Source organism: Gobius niger (assembly GCF_951799975.1).
Source record: "Gobius niger genome assembly, chromosome: 19".
Taxonomy (NCBI): domain Eukaryota; kingdom Metazoa; phylum Chordata; class Actinopteri; order Gobiiformes; family Gobiidae; genus Gobius; species Gobius niger.
Genome location: NC_136870.1, coordinates 11421372 through 11441007, shown reverse-complemented (window position 1 = coordinate 11441007; position 19636 = coordinate 11421372). Strand labels below are relative to the sequence as shown.

Genomic DNA, 19636 nt, shown 5'->3' with positions numbered 1-19636 from the left:
TGTGTGATCCATTTGTCATCTATGAGCCGATGGTTGATAAGGGAGCCTTAACATAAATTGATTTCACAAACTGCAGCAGCAGGAGAGTGAGCCAACAGATGGTGCTCTTCAGCCTCACAGAATCACAGGACCTCACTTAGATCATCTTACTTACAACACAAGTGCTGCTTTTATAACCTATGGATATAAAGATTTCAATACACAGGTTTTATTTCTCTACACTTGCATGTATCTAAATATGGCATGTGTGAAAACTGATCTCTTTATATAGGCTTTCAGATTACAAGCTCTTTATAAAAACAAAATAGAGGCTATAGTTTTAATAGATCACAAGCAAAGCTTTCTGTGGGAAAGGTGTGAAAGAAATGCTGACCATGAATAAGAAGTGTCAAACCCTCACAGTTTGGATCAATATAAACACAAGGTCCACAGCTGAACAAATCCCCTCGGAACAACACTATGGTAATCATCACAAATGTCAAGACGATAATTGACACTTCTGCACCAAAAGTTTCACCAGGGGGGGCTCTTTAAAGCCCACCAGCCTGAGCAGGAGTGCTCTGTTTGGGGCTTCCTATTGGTCTGTTGGAGACACGGCCTCAGAGGAGGGCGGGCCTTATCCTCTCATAGGCTCACGGTGTTGTCCATCTGCGCTCCACTTTCTCTGAACACCTCCCCCTCTCTCCGCCAACTGGATGACCGTCCCAGCCTGGATTTTCACGAAAACATCAGCCGCAGACTGCGCACCAGCGCCCCCATGACCAGTGCCAACTCCGAGGCTGGGACGACGCACGGGATCCGGAGGAATGGGTTCAGCGGAATGACAGCCGAATCCATGGCGTTTCCAAACCCGGAGAGCGGAGTTTGGCCTCGAACAGCGGCATAAACAGCGGAAGAACACACATAACTGGAATGAATGCAACGGTATCACTTGTTAGATAGAAAAGACGACGAAAGAGGGGCCAGAGTGGACTCCCTCCCCCGGTGGAGGATGACGGGACCTTTGCAGTAAACTCCAGGCCCGGAATGTCACCTGGGAAACGAAGACAGCACTTTGGACACGGCAATTAGAGGAAAATAACAGCACGGGACTGTGCGCGCAGGACAGCATACTTTTAGAGCCAGCACAACTTAGCAGAAAGAGTGAGCTGCGGGAGGCACCCCTCACAGAAGATGAATATTCTAGATATAACTTAGGCCAGGTTATTCCTGCCTCAGGTGACATACAGGACAGGGTAACGCGGCTGTGCTGTCAGGTATGCGCTGTGGTGTTATCTCTCCACGTTTTGCCTTTGCTTCAGTTGGATTTGATCCATTTGGCAGCAGGAACAGAACAGGCTGACTTTTTAAACTCTTTTACGCAAGTGGCACTTTTTTTCTTTCTTGTTTTCCAACCAGCCATGTCTTTGAAGGAAAATGCTTGTCGGAAATTTCAAGCAAATATTTTCAACAAAAGTAAATGCCAGAACTGCTTTAAGCCCAGAGAGTCACATTTGCTCAACGATGAAGACCTAAACCAGGTGAATATGACTGCTCCCTACTGGATTTAGCAGACGATGACATGGACCATTAGAGTTCAGCTTGTTGAGTCTTTAAGCCAGACGTGCGCATAAATAACAGTGCCCTCTGTCAGTGGACCGTGATGCAGAGGTTGGGGTCAATTGGACATGGCTTGTAACCTCGAGGCCTGACCTTATTCCATGGATATGCACAGCTCCAAGCCCCCAGCTCTTATCAGCTGCTTGTGTTGACTGAAATGACTTTCTGTCATTTGTGCATCAGTCCACATTCATTTCCTTTTGCTCTTGTCACTGAAATGCCTTGCATATTTAGGAATTTCCATCTAGACACCTACAGTAACCTTGTGCTGTTTTGGCTGGCACAGAGAGTGGCACAAATGACACTCGTCCGACCTCAGGTGATAGTGTAGGATAACAATACTTCCTTTTCATCCTGGACATTTGGCCTCTGGACAACTTTTTCAGAGTTGTGATATTGAAACTTCCCATTCTCTTCTGCCCAGTTCCAGTGTGATTAGCTGTTATGTTCTTCCTCAGCTGTTTCTATAGTTATCAGAAAATAGTGGAAGGAACAGAACATGTGATAAATAAGATAGGAATCCCCCAATCACAGGACCAAGCTGTTAAACCACTGAAGGGTAAAAATGACCCCTTTTTTTTATCCCAGGAGGAGGGTTTGCCATTGACCCCTTCTGTCAGGTCATATAAGAATTAACTATGGATTTGAAATGTATGGTGACCTAAATCGATGTATCTGCCCATTGGATTGAGTGATTGCTTTACCTATAAGGCACAGTTGAATCGTAGTTCAGTAGCTATGTGTACTTTTTTATTATTTTATGATGGGTGGGTAATAAAGACTTCCTTCTGTGGCATCTCATTCCAGAGACTTTCAACGGATAAATACCTTGTAAGTCATGGCATAGCTTGAGTTTTATGCATGGTTTTATATGCACAAGTGCGGTGTGCATTCAGACTGGCTCAAAGTGGGGTGAGAAGTGACTCTTAATGTCAAAGCTTCAGTTTCGGTCTTGATTTTTTTTTTTTTACTGCAACATGATTGTGCAAGATTTGTCTACACGTACTACTCTTTTAAGTAAACGCTTGTGCGCTCATAGTAAGGCCCGGAATTCCTAACGCTAAGCGATGGCATTGGCAACTGTTCAAGTATGTATGAGGAGTATTTTTGAAAAGCCTACCAGCTGAAACTTCCACGTTTGAATTGCAAATGTGTGCTCTCTGCAGCGACTTCCTTGCTGGGTTTTCCTCATCTGCTGTTTTTCTCGCTGGCTTCTGCCTCTCAGCTGCCCCCTCCACCCACCAGTCCACCTACTTAGAGGATCAGAGAGAAAAATCATGTGTGTTAGGCTTTGGATTTTTCTTTTTTTTTTTCTGTGGCAGCATGGTGCGCTGGAAGAGGGCCAGCTGGGGAATGCAGCCACTAGCCTGCAGTCAGAACTCGCTGGCTGACAGTCTTCTGGTTGGACACAAACCTCTTCAAGCCTCTAGGATCGTTGTGTTTTTACTCGATGAAAGGTCTTGCAAATCTGTGATACAAATCTGTAATACATCAGCTCAAATTTGTAATGTCGGTGTAATAAGCCAGGCACAGGGAAATATTACTTTGATTTACTAGGACAATATTTTGGTCCACAGAATCAACACTGTTATTGCTCCTTTTGTAGCATCCTCCCAAGTGGCATAATTAATCCATTGTTAAAAACTGTGTCCCTTCAGATCAGATGTGCACTTTAACACGCTGTAACTGTCCTTTCTCTTCTGCCAGGCAAAGCCCATATACGGAGGGTGGCTGCTGCTCGCCCCAGAGGGAACTAATTTTGACAATCCATTGCACAGATCTCGGGTAAGCAACATTCAATTGATGTATTCAACCTGTGAGTAAATTGTCTAAAACACTATTCCCGCAAACAAGTTTTAACCTTTGATGTAGACGCGCTGATTTGGGAGAAAGCGCCGCGAGAGAGGTGGGGGTCGAGCCCAAGTTCAGTGACCGGGGAGTTATTTTGATAAGAGTTATCTTTTTAAGCACTTCTGTCAACGCACAGTGGCTTTACAGTTTGATTCATTATTCTGTCTTCAATCACAGTCTCTAAAGGCTACAATTCTGCCTCCAATGTCTCCACTTGTATCCTTGAGCATTTTATATCAATATTCCGACAGCAGAACCGTCTTTTTTGTGTGTTTTCCCACCGCTTTAAAGCCTGAAGTAGCATCTTTCTGACCTGATAATCCCTATTTTCCACTTGACGATTTCCTCTCCCCCAGCGCCACATAACAGGACACTTGCTCACTTCCCACTTATCTGTTTCCTGACTCTAATGTGCTGTTGCATCCCACCCCGAAAAAAAGAAAAAAATGTGGGGGGGTAGAAGGGAGCGCGTGGGGGGAGGTGTAGGAACCGTCCCAGTTCACACAGCCGTTCTGATGACTTCCATATGGGACGTCTGTGTGTGTGTGTGTGCATGTGTGCATGCATGTGTGTGTGGGGGGGGGGGGGGGGGCAACTCGGGATCCTTCAGCTCAGCTCAACTACTGTCAACAGACTCCAGCCCGTTTGACATCATCACCCCTGAGCGCGGCCCGTTCTTACAATCAAGTTTTGCGGTCGCATAAGTAGTGGTCCCGACGCTCGCTTTGACTGACCAGCGCGCATAAATGATACAGCTGTCAAAGTTAAATGAGTCATATTTTAGCAACACTTCGGTTTTCGCAGGTTATACATTACGGACCGCGCCGAATCAACAAAACATGTGATTATCCCAATGGCCCGATACGTAGGGGCCCTTTTCCCATGGTCCGCCGAGCTTGTCTGCAACGTTCTGAGACCTTGATGTGGTTGTAAGGTTACAAAGCACCTCTTAATATTTCATGTAGGGCATGTTGAGTTGAGGGAAATGTAACACTGCGGCTGAAAGGTGTATTTAGCATGGACTTGAGCCAGCCAGTGAGATGAGGGATCAAGGGGGGGAGACGTCAACGTATCATTTCGCTCAAAAAAAATCTATATAGAACAATGGGAAGATAAACGTGATATGATGCATGTGACCTTGCTCGTGAGGGGTTTCTATTATGCTTGTGTGTGTTCATTACCTTTAACAGAGAACAAGGGGCACAGAGATATTGAGAATTTATTGACTGTTGCAAGCCATGAAATGCGGTATAGCTCCATAGCCTCGTGGATCGGTGCCAGAAGAGATGCCAAGTGTTTGCCAAAGGCGTGCATCCCCTCGAGAGCGTCTTTAGCAAAGTGTTTACACGTCCAAAATGGCATCACTCGCGTCGAATCGCAGTGTCTCCTGTATAAATATTACCACATATTACCACCGTCATAAAATATACATGCATTTTACTGCCGTGACTATAACTGATACGATTCTCATGACTAACTGTTCTCTTGCCTTTGTCCCGCGCAGAAATGGCAACGGCGGTTCTTCATCCTTTACGAGCACGGTTTACTGCGCTACGCCTTGGACGAGATGGTGAGTGAATAAATTCCCCTTGTACCGAAAGTCAAAACACAAATGCAAGTATTCACACCTATTCCTATGTGATTACTGTGATTGAGAGCGATGGGATGGGTCCGCAGTTGTAGTACAGGGTCTGAATACTTCCAGCAAGAAATCTGTCTGAGCCACATAATAAAATAAAAGAACCCACTGTCTAGCTGACCCTGACTGACCATTAGAATAACAGCCCGTCCCAACCTGATACTACTATCTTGAATGTTGTCCTTCGTGCTCCTTTTGACAAAATATTGAACTAGGCCAACAAGCCCAGCAGTGTAAACACCAATGAAGCGATGCCATCAGGTGCTGATAAGTCATGTGCTGAGTTCTGTGTTTGCTTTTGTTGAGCAAGAGTCCCCTTCTGACTTCCTGTTTTGGAGTGGAAAAGTCGAAAAACGACCAAACGCTGGAATAGATACAGCCTGAGGTGAAATATCGCCGTGATAAAATGAAGGCCCCTTTACTGTATTGCTTCACCTGACGACAGTGATGATTGACAAACCCAGTTCAAGCATGTTTAGATATGTATGCTTACATGCACATGCAAACACTGCCCACAGCTCAAATAAGCCCTTATGAAAAAACTTTTTAATGTGTAGTATGGTAACTGTAGTCTATATGCTATTTCCTATACTTCTTAAGCAACTACAGCGTATCTTTCTCTTATTAAATGTTTATGACCTAAAAGATTGCCGTATTTTCCAGACTATAGATCGTACCTTTTTTCATAGTTTGGCTGGGGGTGCGACTTATGCTCAGGTGCGACTTATATATCAAAATGTATAATCCCACAATGTTTGTTATTTTCACACTGACAGCCTCTAGTGGCCACTCTAAGCTTGTGTACCAGTATCTGCTAGTCCTGTACCACTAAACATTTAAAAAGCAAGTGACTGGGAAACTTGTGAGGGACCGGTGAAAAGCGGAGGTTACTCTTAATGCAATAAAGAAAACAACAAAAACTAATCGCGGGCTAAAAGCTAGATGGCCACAGCTGGAGGAATGAGTTCACAAATGGGGCTTGAACAACGTGCTGCTGGGAGAGGCTTGTCAACGTGCAGTTGCGCCTCCATGCCGAGGTAGTTGCCAAGGCTGGTGCGACTTATACTCCATAGCGACTCTTTTTCTAATTGAACATTGAGAATATATATAGGCCTATAACAGCAATGTTATTAGCCACAATATGCAAAACGCAAAGACTGTAATTAGTATATATTAGCATAGCCTCCGCAATACAATAACATTTCCTTTCCCCATCGGGTCTTTTCATGTGTAAAACCTGCCAGCCGTATAATTTAAACATGCATTGAACTGTATGTGATTCTTGTATTCGTTTAGCACTTCCTCTGATTTACAAATGAGGCTTCTCCCATTTGTCGACGCCACCAGAAGTGTTTGAACTAAATTGCTATCAAATATATTCCCAAAGTCGTTCAGCGGTAAGTTTAAACATGTGGCCGACTTTGTTTACAGGCGTGGGTACCGATGACACTCGAGGAGAGATCGTGATTAGTGTTAGACAAAGGCAGAACGCGGATGTGCCTTTCCCATGCATCCTCGCGAGTGTCACTCCACGTCTTTTCATCTTGTTTGTGAATGGAGGATCAAAAGGGAAATTGCGAGGGTCTGACAGAGGAGCTCCTATCAAGTGCCACCAAATATAGAACTGTCAGCCTGAGTAGAACAGAATAATTACATGATGTTGAATAAACAGCTTTCGAGCCATTGTCCTTTGAATAATAACGGAAACGTGTGGCTTTTAGAAATCTTAAATTCATTAGCAAATAGCAATCAGTGGGTTACAGAGGTGTTTGTGATGTTATTATATTCAAGTTTTTGTTGTTGTTCCTTATATAGAGGGTGCACTTGTGTAGTGTAGAATTTGTGTTTACTGTAGAATAATGCCATGTATGTGTTGCAAAGGTGAACCGTTGTGCCTGCTATTTGCGTCAGCCCCGTAGGGCGCCGGCAAAAGATGAATCTGAATTTGTTATTTTAGTGACACGGGGTCAGAATTGAGTGCTGCCAGCTTTTGCCGCATAATGTTGTCCGTGACCACATCATAGGCGGGATGAGATGGCTGGTTTTGGGCTGAATGAGGTGGCGGTGCCCCCTCAGTTTCTCCTCTCACTACTTTTACGGCTCTCATGACTTGGCTCTAACCAAACCCATATGGGCTGCGGTTCCAGCCTGCAGGATGTGGCACAGCTTTGGGGCTAAAGGAGCAGTTCGCTTAGGCCTGGGATGGATCACGATTCTTTTGAGCTATTGATATAGGGATGCCCACCTACAGAGAGCACCAAACAAGAGCCGATGTAATACTAGAGGCTTGGTGGCTCTGGAGATGAATGCTGTCACTACTAAAGAACAAACACAATGCAAAAAATCTACTCTGGCTGAAGGATTTCAGATTGCAATTTTTCTGACAATAATTATTGTTGTGATTAAGACTTGGTTGACCTTTTAAACACATCCAGGAACATTAACATTTGACAGGGTATGTTCATGCATTATTATGTTTTAATTCATTATAATGCCAAAATAATTGTTGTAATAATCAGTGTTATAACTGATTATGTAATAATTGGGATTTCGATTCATTTGCGATTGTCCTGTGGCCCTTAAATACACTGTGCATCAGATCAAGGTCAGTGCCACTGCTTTAGTCGATGTTTTTGCAAAGATAAAACAGTTATCTGGTGAATCATTGCTATTTTACTGAAGTCTGTTTTTGTGCGTGCTTTTAACTGACAAAAAGACAAACAAATGCTTGCAGTTCTCTATTAGTTCAGCATGTCCCCTATTTGCAAAAGTACAAGCTGGATTCTCCCAGAGCAACCCCGCACAGTTATTTCAGGGGAACGTTGCCAGGGCAACACGTTTTGTTCCTTTTGTCCGCCGACAGTTGTCCGTGGCCTGTGTTAGTCGCCGTAGTCAGGACAGGACTTGGCCCGTCTGTGTCCGGGCTGCAGGGATCGGGACGGGGACAGAACGTACTGGAAGTGGAGTGTTCAGTGGGTTGTGTTGGTCTCTGGGCTCATGCAGCAGATAGAAAAACATCAGCATTCAGACTATTGTGTTGCACTCGACAGCTGCTGAGCTCTGCAGGTTTCTCTGTGTCATTGAATGCATTTAGACCAAGGCTGGACAACACTGGACAGGTCAGGGATAGGTACTCTCTGCTTGGAAAGAAAATACATGTAGCCTATTGAAATATTTTGATGAAAGAAGTGACTTTAGTTATAGTGGTGGAATTCCATTGCACATTACACATTACATTAGTGGCCCATGCCATGCTCTAAGATATTTACACATCATTGACAAGCAAAGTACGGTACATCAGGACTCAATGGACACCTCCCTGTTCAAACAGCTGCTGTTTTGTGATAAACCAAACCACTTCTCCGGGGCCAAAGGTGGTGACTGAATTTCCCACATTTCCGGCCCAGCTGATATTGATGTCGCTTACTTGCACAGGGAGTAAAACGAATGTTATGAGATTTGGTTTAAAGTTATGATTAGATATTTTTAGTAAGCGCTAAAGAGAATGGCTGACCTATTTGCAGATGAGCTGTGTATGATCGAGTAGCTAATTAAGCTAAGTGTTGTTGACGCGCTCATACCACAGTCTATTAGCACCTGGTTGGGAGGACATGTGGGAGCCGCTTTAGTGACAAGAGTGGAAATGCTCACCACCCACTCCCTAATAAGCACTTGGCTCTGCGGCGCTAAATGTCCCACACAGCACTTACCTCCTAGCGGCTGACCTAATTGTAACCTTTTCTCACTGACATAAGCAGACGCGCGCATTTACGCCCCCGTCATATGATGCATAGCCGCATTTCTTTCTTTGTAATTGTGCTGTGGTCACACTGATTCAGACTGACACCTATGCTCTTCTATGATTGATTTGGACAACTTATTGGACTATGCTCGACTTACTCTGTGTGCGCATGCTGACACAGGTCATAGCTAAATGCTATAAATAACATTACAGAAATGTTTAGAGCATAAGCTGTATTTAGAGTTCCCTGATGACCATTGTCTTGCAATTTCATCACACAATCCTCGTGGTGTTTTACGCACTCGTTCTCCAAATGTCATGACGTGATATAAGTAACACTGCTTTGCGGCCAAGCAGTTGGGGGCAATCAAGATAAACGCCCATCAATAATTTAAACCCCTCTTTCTGACTCGAGTCTTGACCATGAGAAAAAACGGCACCTCTTTTCTACTTTGTTTGCAAAACCCTAACAACATAGTGAGAGGTTGAAGCATGTTTGGAAGATGAAAATGCTACATATTTGGCCTTTTAAAGCGAGCCAATTTCGGCGATGGGTGACTGGACGAGGCGCTGTGTTGTTGCCTTTAGGCAGTGAGCGCATAGAGTAAATGGAAGCGAAAGCGCCGCACCCCTTTAAATTAGGTGCACTTATAGAAAAGCTGCGCTCCAGTCCGCACACCAGAGTTCAGACTTGCCAGCTACAGTCAAAACAAGCCGAGATCGACACAAATGCACATCCGACGTTTGCAAAAAAAGTCTTTGCCAGAGAGATACAGTGCGTGAGAGTCTTCTTGACCCTTGGCCCTCCTTCCCCCCTGGTTCAAGAAGCGAGTGATAGTCTGGAATGTAAACTTGGCCATACTCAGATCTATACTTACTCAGTGACCCAGCATGAGCTAAAGCTGAGATTGACACATGCTTCCACGCAATAAACTTTAATTATTACTTTTAGATCAGATTGAGACTGATTCACGTTTCCTTCGAGGTTTTTCTGATTTGCCCGCTCTCTGCACTGGCCACGTACTTCCCTTCATATTTCCAAGCTGACATGACCATTAGCATTACTAAGCCCAACACAATGTAAGCTCCCAATCCTTATGTTTACGTTTAAAGCAATCGTGTTGATCTTCCAGCCCACTGTCTCCGTATTTTTCACCCATTTTGCAAACACGCTTTCCTGGATGTGACGAAAATGTTATCTTTCCCACTCGTTTAAAATAGCCATGTATTTAGTCAGAGCGTACGCAGCCACAAAGCGGCACTGGACCAAATCTGCACTGTAAAAACGGAGCCCAAGCAGTCGCACTTTTCTCGCCGTTCTCGCATTGTTTTTCTCCAAATTCGGGCTGTTTTAAGAGTACAGCGAGTGACCTGCGTTGGCCACGTCCCAAAACAAGCAATTCCCACTCATTTCATAGTAAATCAAATTGTGGGATCAGATATACGCCCCCCCCCAAGCCCCCTCTATTTCAGCACTTCTCCTCAGTTCCAAGTTTATTATTGTGGACGCAGCCAAATCACTTAATGAGTCTAAAAATAATAGCCCACAAATTACACGTATTATGTTCGAATTACACTCAATAAAACCTCATTGTTTTGGCCCGTACACCCACGCAAATAGAATGTCAAGCTCTGCTCGATTGTTGAAACAAACGACCGATTATTTAACCCCTATGAGAATGAAAAAAAAATTAACTTCTCACCAGCTTTGCCCAAAGAAGTCCTTGTGTTGGGTCTGAATGGTTATATTCCTGCCCACTGCAGCATGACACTGAGGACAGGATCATTTAGCACAGGGCACTGCCTCTATCAGCACTTCCATAGAACAAGACTATATTACACAAATTAAAGGGGTAATGGGTTCTCATAACATATCACGTTTCTTCCATTTTCCTGGTGATTGTCAATGCAGGCCGAGCCAAACGCCTGTCCACTCCAGCTCCAAGAGTGTCCTTCTCTTTGTATGTGCGTCTTCTCTCATTTTTCCTGCTCTTTTTAACGATTTCCAACCATTCATTATTAGAATAAAAGCGTTCCCGGGGAGGCTTTGGCTAAACCAGTGTCCACTTTAGCTTTCCCATCCTTTTTTACCTCCTCACATAGCTGCCAATCGCCTCGTATCTCTGTCTTTCACTCCACTTCTCTCCGGCCAATAAATCATTCGCGCAGCCAGAGGTATTGTGCAATCTCTCTGTTCTCTTCTCCCCAAACTCTGCCTTGTCTATAAAGCCAAACAGCGCTGACGGACCGCTTGCTTAGTTTGTTGAAAATCGCAGGAGAGGCACACTGACAAAAGAGCAGGGGTGAAGGGTTAGGCAGCGCTAAGACAACCGCTAATAAAACAGTGGGGAGGGTGGCTACGTGTCTACAAGGCTAATGTGGGACACTTCAGAGACGCGAACAAACTCTTACTCTCTCTCAGAGCACTGGTAAGGTTTCGTATAGCAAAGAGAGCAAGTCAAACCTCCTGTACAGTAGCTGCTTCTATTTTAGGTCAAAGTGTTACTCCAAACTTTCTGAAGTAAAACAGAATAGAAAAGAAAGGTGAAAGACTAAATATGCACAATGGCCACAATTGAACACTCTCGCACATTGGTGATCTGTGAAGGTGAACCACTAAGCCTTTTACATTATATTGGTGTATGGCAGGTATGTGCAAACCTTTTGACCCATTGGGCTTTAACTTTTGCCATATTGGCCAAGCAAATAGCACTTTGGTGTTATCAAACTCATACACCGTAAACAAATAACCTGTAATAATAGCCCAAAAAAATTCTTAAAAAACAAAATATTCCAGTGAGATTTGTGATGTTGGTCACCGTTTTCAACCAGTGCATCAAAGTTTTGTGTCCGTTTCGAAGTGTTTTTTGCATTCAAACTAAGGCGTTGTTGGTGAGGCTTAAAGCAGGACTGAGTAACTTGTTTAATCCCTTTCGTAGTCCCTCTGGGGGTAGTACAAGTGTTAATGGGATGATTGGAGGGTCTTTCATCTCCCCCTGGTGTCTCTGGCCAGAAAACCAAACTTGCAGCTTTCCCTGCTCCGACCCAGGGGCCCCGATACACACTAATAGAATCACAAAGAAGAAGCTAACGGGCAAAGCTAACTGCGGGCTAGCGCCACTTAAACAGCCAAGTTTGTGTGAACAAAATGATCTCCATTGTGTAATTGGATGTACAATATCGCTCTCTCCCTTTGTCTTTTCCAAAAAGACATGCTACGACACTTGCAGCGGCGCTTATGGCCTCTAGGGGCATGAGTTGCTTAGTTCTGCTTTAATTACTTTGTTAGTTGAATGAAAATGGGCCGCTTTTGGCCCCTGGGCTTATAGTTTGCCCACCTCCGTTTTATAGCCTTATGATGAGCAGGCATTAGCACAAGTAGCCTATAAAGACATGCATTATTCTGGCTTATGAGAACGTAAGTCGTCTTGTAACGATTAGCCACATGGCCAGGGAGTTCATGTCACGCCCTCGACTACTTCACTTCTTTACTGGCCAAAACGATGGCAGAGTGGTTAGGGCCTGTCTGTGTGGATTTTGCTCGTTCCACCTGTACAAAAAGATTAATTCCCCTTTTAGAGGAGTTTCTGAATCTCAGCAGGTCATTCCTGGTTATTTAAAGTATTTCGAGTACCGGCACTTGACCTTTTCCTGTTATAGACACCATTTGAAGGACTTTTGATTGTGCACCGAATATTTTGTTTTGAATGGTTAATTGCTATGGAAACGGTCCTCCTTTTGGTTCACGTGAGATCCAGGGATAGTGATGGATATCTGACTCCTGGGAGGAAGTCTCCGTGAAGACATCTCAGTTGGATGAAGTGTAATCATGTCTCCTCTCGTTGGCTGGATCGGCGCGAGTCTTGAGTGGCGGCAGCTGCAGCGGTTTGTCATTCTGCGGTGTGACAGGTGCAGGTGTGTTTATGACCTCTCGCCTTTTACCTCAGCTCGGTCACCCGCCAGCGCAGCCACCTGTTAGGGTCGTGGATGTGAGAGCATGATATTAATAGCGGAGGAAAGTGCATTTGTAGAAGTAGCGCTGCCAAAAGTCTGATTTGGAAAAGCCTGAAGACATAGCAGAGGTGCACTGTTAATGTAGAATAGGAGGGTCATCCCATGTCAGATCAACAAATGTATCCCAGATGGCATCACAGATTTGCTTCAAACTTGGCATAATCGTTGTTGATATACCCAAGAGTGAGCGTTTGAAGTTTCAAGTCGGTCTCATTTTTTTCTAACACTCTATATTAAATCATTTCTTTGGCATGTTAAAGCAGAACTAAGTAACTCATGCCCCTAGAGGCAATAAACACCACTGCAGGTGTCTTAGCGTGTTACTTTCTTTTACTCCGTGAGAGTCAATACTATGCTGACAGAAAAGACAAAGGATATTCTACGTCCAGACTTGGCTGTAAATACTGCTAAAGTGGGGCTAGCCCACAGTCAGCGGGCCTGTTAGCTTCTTCTTCGTGATTCCATTAGTGTGTATTGGTGCTCGGGGCCGGAGCAGGGAAAGCTGCAAGTGTGGTTCACTGGCCAGAGACACCAGGGAGATGAGAGACCCTCCAATCATACCATGAACACTTATTACCCACACTACGGAAAGGATTTATTAGGTCAACAAGTTACTTAGTACAGCTTTAAAGCAAAATCATGACTTTTGCAAATTTCCAAAGTTTGGCCATTTTTGACTTTTTGTTGAACTCCATACTTTACACCTACAGTACTCCACAATGCGTAGAACAAACTCGGAAATATTCATTTTATTTGAGCAAATGGCAGTTGTTTATTATCTTTAAAATAAATCCACTTCTTCTAAATCATCTAAAACTTTCAGATACTCCATTGCCTCAAAAATAATCAAAAAACGAAAATAAATCACCATGCTGCTAAAATATGTTTAAAAAATCAATGTGCTTTAGGCCTGTGGCAACATTTTTTGGACTTTGACTCAAGTAATAGTTTTTCGATAAAATCTCTGTGGAACATTTTCCGATCCCTTCCTAAATTTCCCTTGTATTTGCCTGGAAGGCTAATTCAAATTGACTTAGACCGGCTTTGGCAGATTTGTAGTCATTATCAAAGAGTTATTTAAAAGTCTGACTGCAGCTCTTATGCAATTCCTGCCCATTGTGTGGAACAAGCTGCAGAAACTCGCCTCTAGGTGATCAGCAGAAAGAAGAGCACTGTTCTAAAGACGTTATATTTAATTTAGCAATAGCTTTAGCATTTTGGCAAAATATTTCATCTGTATCATTAAATTATAGCATCGGATAATTTCAGGTTGGTAGTCAGAGCGGCGCTATATATAATAATTGTTACCACAGTAGTTGAAGAAATATATACATTCCAAGAAGACTCAATATGTCGCAGAATCACTGAGTTCTTCCATTTAACTAAGATTAACGCCTAAAACAAAAACACATTAGAATTTAGAATTGTTTTGACAATGAGGTTAAATTTGAGCCTAGTTTTGATATGGTTTAGTTGCTGCCCTGTATGTCATTTCCAATAGCGATGAAAATCACATTCCAGAGTTGTAGAGTTGAAACAATTCGTAAAAGCGGCTAATTCGCTGATTACATCAAGCAAATTATCAACATTGTGTCAAGTACTAATAAATGACCAGGCATACAATCAAGTGTTCTTCTCATGATGTTGACTCATAGTGAAAGGTGAAAAGTAGTGACGTAGTGTAGGAAAGAGTAAGTGAGTCTCAAACCACACACACTGCGTTCTGATCTGCCAAGACGACATGACACGACTCGATGGGAGCACCTGTTTCCACAACTTTCCCAAGCCTCAGACACGACGTAAATCTCCCTGTCTGTTCTTCAGTTTAGTTAAGCAGTCTTATGAATGTTGCATAACCTACTTTTGTGTCATGTGTAACTGCAGAAACTAAAGTGGGCTCAGTGGGCTGCCTCGCTTGCACAGCATAGTCTTCTTCACTACCACCCCTCCTCCTCCTCCTTCTGTCCATCCACACAGCTCCGTCGGCTGCTGGTCTTCTAATACGGCATTACACCGCCCACGTCCTCCCAGCGTTCTTCATAACAACGAGCGCAGCGCTTCTACCTCCCACGGTCACCTCGCATCTACCTGCTACTGCTCTGCTCTATTCTCTTTGCAGCATGGGTTCACGAGACAGCAATAGCACTCTGAAAAACCTATAGCGTCCGGGACTGAATGTTTCCATAGAAACTCACTTGGCTAGGAGGCGGTAGCAAACATTGTCCATGATAACATTAGCTGTAAACCTTATTTAAAGAGCCATGGATCTAACACAGTGTAGTGTCCAAGTGTAACTCCAGTATTTCATGTTTTGAAATATTAGGTTTATAATTAGGGAATGTGCCAGGAAACCCAGAAATCTTATCAGTTTTCATGAAACAGTCCAATCCCGAGCATAAGGACAGGTCTGACATCTATGGTAGAATAGAAAGAAGAAGCCTTTCAAATGGGAAAAAGTTAATGTTTTGATTGTAGCCTATTTACTGGCTCTATCCACATGAGACAAACAGACATAAAGTTTAATGTCTGCTGTGTCAGCTAAAAATATCTTTAGGGGACTTCTTTTTTTAAACAATAGTACTAAAATTGTGGAGGCTACGTCATGTGAAAGGTTTTGTGCTGCAAGATCACATTCAACATCTCAGGAAGTGAATTCCCATAGTTATTCAGGTCCATTTGAAAATATTCCGCCTATACATGGGTTCAGTTCACCTTTTCCTGCTATGAATGCCATTTTAAGGGCTTTTCACCATTCTAAAGACTTTTAGTTTGGCAGCCGTCCTTCCACACCGCGAAGCACTTCCACTGCTGCCCTCATTTCGTCATGTAGCTACACTATAGTGTGATATTCATTTAAATATCGCACACGCATACCAGTCCCATGAGGTGTGTCAGCCTGCCGGGTTTGCCTGGGCCTTGCTACGCCGTTATCCCCGCCATATGTCTCATTTTATAGCGCTACATGCAGCGCGGCTTCGGCTTGGTATTAAAGCAGGGGCCAAGGTAACTATCATCAAGCTCAAAGTTGTGGGTTGAAATTACAGGACCGTGAAGGCTCCAGGCCAGTGATGATTGTAATCGCGTCCGTGACCAATCTATCGGCTCTAGCTCTAACGCTGATTGCTACATGTGCGCTGTATACGTATATGATCATTGCAGATATGCAGGGGAGAGGAAGACCATTGGATTTTTTTTTTACCCCCCGCCCTCGCCTCTCCATCGAGGTGACTCCATGCGTCTGGCACCTGAGGACATTTCCCCGCAGCTGCTTATTGGCATCAGAAAAGCGGCTGTTTACGTCTGTTGTGCTAAGTTGCTAAGGAAAGATTTATTGCATAATTGCTGTTATCGGCAATGAGCGAATGATGTTGGACCCTGAAGAGACCTGATTCGGGGCCATGTTTCGTGAGTCAAGACGAAGCTATGCCAGTTCATCAATTCCAGTCCTGGACTTCGTTTCAGCACTGATCGGAGTCGAACGGCTCTCGATGCGTGTCCTGTGTGCATCCTGTTGTTACATGTCTTAAGTAAATTTACAAGAAGCAACATAACACGCAAATTTGTCAGAGCACATTCAGGAGACAAGCCGGCACCTCATATCGAATCGCAGATGTTTACAATGGCAGCATTTGAAACCTGGCCTGTGACTAAGATGACATGCCTCTTCACTCGAGTTGAAACATAAGCTCCGAAGCACATTGAGGCAGTCGTCTCTCTAAAAGCCCTGTCATCCTTCATTGTGTTCTTAAATGAGTCATTTTAACTGCATTCTTGATTTCCATCGCCAGAACGCCGTCTCTGGGGCGGCCATGGCAAAGGAGAATTTGCTCTGCAACCAAAAATTGAAAGTAGACCATCAAACGACTGCCAAAAGAAGCAAATATTTCTGCCGCTGTGTCATAAGAGAGAAGGGGATGTTTTGTTAAGATTTTGAATGGCCAAGTTTAAAGGGAGCCAAGAGAAAGAGGTATACATGCTCTGGGTTCCTAATGATCATGTTCTAAACAGAGGTGATCTCTGTAATGAACAGTAATGCAATACTACAAAACATCTGGATCGAGATCAAAGAGCACACAAACACTGTAGACTGTGTATCAGAAGTGAGAGGCCCAATTTAAACACTTCACATGTCCATGTAATTGCATGCTGAATATAGCTGATCTAAGGCCAAATACAATGGCTTCCGAATGTGTAAACTGGCACTTATCTGCGTTGTTATACGAGTATGATAAAATGCACAATTTTGGCATAAAATGGCTTTGGAGTGTTTCTGCAGCACTGGCAGACTCGATGCAGTGGAGCTTTGCCGTTGTTAAATAACTTGAAGTACAGCCACAGTGTTTTCTTTGCTCTTACAGATGGATGGAAAATAATAGACCAATAAATTACAAGAAAAGGAACACTTAACTCTAATGGAATCTTAGTATGTCACATGATAAAAATGTGATGAAAGTCAAGCAATAAATCAGAGCAATGCCTTGTTTTAGGTGAACATTTTGATCACAAAATAAGTTATGACTTCTTGTTTTGGATTCCACATGTGTACCATCCTTCTATTCCTTCAGACATATTTCTGTAAGACATTGGAATTTGTGCTTCGATGTTTGAAGCATTTAACCCTGAACTCCAGGTACAAATTTGGACATCACGGCACATTTTTACTCTGCAGGATGAGATGAAACCACATCAATTCAGACATCTGCTTTCTCCTGTTGCTAGTGGTTACTATGTTGACTTCATGTGCACATCCAGGACCAGAGCTGGTGATGCATGATGTAGCCTGTTGCGATTAGCCTCCTATCTTCACACAAATGCGTAGCATGTGTCCAGTGCTGATTGCCGATGCCCAGAGCGCTCATCCTGCTGGTCCGCTGAAACCAGATCACTTCCTGATTTGTCCTTCATTCCATGGCGACTCAATGGCTCCCACAGAGACAGTAGCCACTCTATTGTCTACCCGACTTCAGAGACAAGAATAAGTTTATGCTGCCTTCGTAATTTCTCAATGAACCGATGACAAAAGGACACTTGTTCGACCCTCTTGTCTCCCGGTCATTTCCTCGTCGAGGGGTTAAGGGAGGAGTGGCTCTGCGGACTGTGGCAGCTGACAATCCCGCATTGTGTGAACGGGCACTGCTCCACAAAGGCCTCATTGTGGCGAGAGGTGGCCTGGAGAGAGGGACCAAGACTGGACTGTGTGGCAGAGTTCGAAGGGGCCTGGGTCCGGGGGTATAAGATCCACTGGGACCGGTCCAATCCACTATGTCTGAAACGAGTACAGTGCATCCCATTAATCCACTGGCCCCCATGATTAAAGGTGGAAATGAAGGTCACTTTTGTTGAGTGATTCTCAGACTCAGAGACATATTTCATCGATATTTACTTCACTTATTGGAAGCACCCTCTTGACAGTGCATTGGAACAGGAAAACACATTTGTTTTTCTGGGTTGCTTCAGAACCCAACCATTTATCGTTAAAATATCGCACTAATATTGTGCCAATATCAGTGAACTGAAGTGCGCTGCATCTCTAAGCCATTACTAAATACATACAGCCAGCGACTCACATAAGCCACCACCCACTGAGCGGCCAATATCTATCCCTGCCTTTAATCAAAGCCGCTGTCAGTCGGCGATTTATATCCAATGCCGGCGGCTTAACCAGCTCGTACGGCGGCTCCCGGAATCTGAAATATTTTTTTGCTGTTTATCTTCTGCCTGTGCCGGACACTCTCCATAAAGACAGATGGCCGTGCAAAGCTTTCACCGCATAAACTGCCCCCTCCTTGAGTCCTAATCCCCATTCTTATGACATGCTGTGCCACTAAACTTCCCGAGTTGACTCCGTGCCTGAGATTGACAGGACTCTCATGTCAAGCTGACGCCGTCCCCCCAGCTGTCCCGCGTCCATTTGTCAGGCGCGGCTGTCGTCCTCACCCTCTCACCTCCGCGTTAAGAGCCCTTTGCTGCCGGTAGTGCCGTTTTAGAGCGTTTACAAGCAAAACTTCCTCCCCGCGCTGGTCCTGGTGGTGCTACCTGTCACATCATGCTGCCAATGGAGCTCGCTCAGTTTGTTTTTCCTAGTTAAGTACTCCTCTCCTTTCTGCTGCGGGGCAAGAGCCACAAAATGAAGTGAGGCTCAGCAGCGAAAGAGTAAACAGTGTCTTCTCAAAGATTCACCACGAATGGTTAACTATTGACTCCTCTGTTCACATTCGAGGCGTCAATGAGTGCGGTGGCTGCGGGAACATAACTTCAGCTTTTACAATGTATTTTTTACATTTGTCTTAGCGCCCTTGACCACTTTGGCAGTTTGTTGTGTGTGTCATTGGGTGTGTGCAAAAGCAAACTTTAAACAGATCAGATGATATGCTTCCAAATGGTTAAAGTAAATAACGTGGAAGTCAATCGTTACACAACTTGAACTGACACTCAGAGTTTGGTCATATTAAAAATATAGTGTGTTTTCAAGCCTCTTGTAATGAAATGGATTTATTATGTAGCCACTTGAGAGAATTCCGATACATTTCTTGTTTGTTAGTAATCCTACACTGTTTATTCTACAATAATACATTCAAAGTAGAAAAGCAATAGCTGGAATGATATGAAATTGTATGTATGTTGTATGTATTCTGACTCTATGCAACAACTGCAGACCTGCTGCATTGGTCTGAATCAGAAGTGATCATATGGTGTGTATTTAATGCCATACTGTTCACTTGTTTTGTAAGACTTTTTAAAATGTATTAATGAGCTACTCTTGTGGATCATTCACATTGGTGTAAAGGAAT

At 43.9% G+C, this 19636-nt stretch overlaps 1 protein-coding gene across 6 annotated transcripts in view; it reads left to right on the top strand.

Moving 5' to 3' along the window:
• Positions 1–671: 671 nt before the first annotated feature.
• The window catches only part of LOC306978721 (myosin phosphatase Rho interacting protein), a 41691-nt gene continuing 22726 nt past the window's right edge, over positions 672–19636 (top strand). For 5 of the 6 annotated variants that reach the window (XM_079577390.1, XM_079577387.1, XM_079577386.1 and 2 more), the window contains exons 1-3: positions 672–1520; positions 3307–3384; positions 4955–5020. In XM_079577390.1, the coding sequence (XP_079433516.1) occupies positions 1401–1520; positions 3307–3384; positions 4955–5020 (264 nt within the window). In that variant the 5' untranslated portion in view covers positions 672–1400. The remainder of the gene's footprint in view (positions 1521–3306; positions 3385–4954; positions 5021–19636) is intronic. The other variant, XM_079577391.1, reaches the window with a different exon arrangement.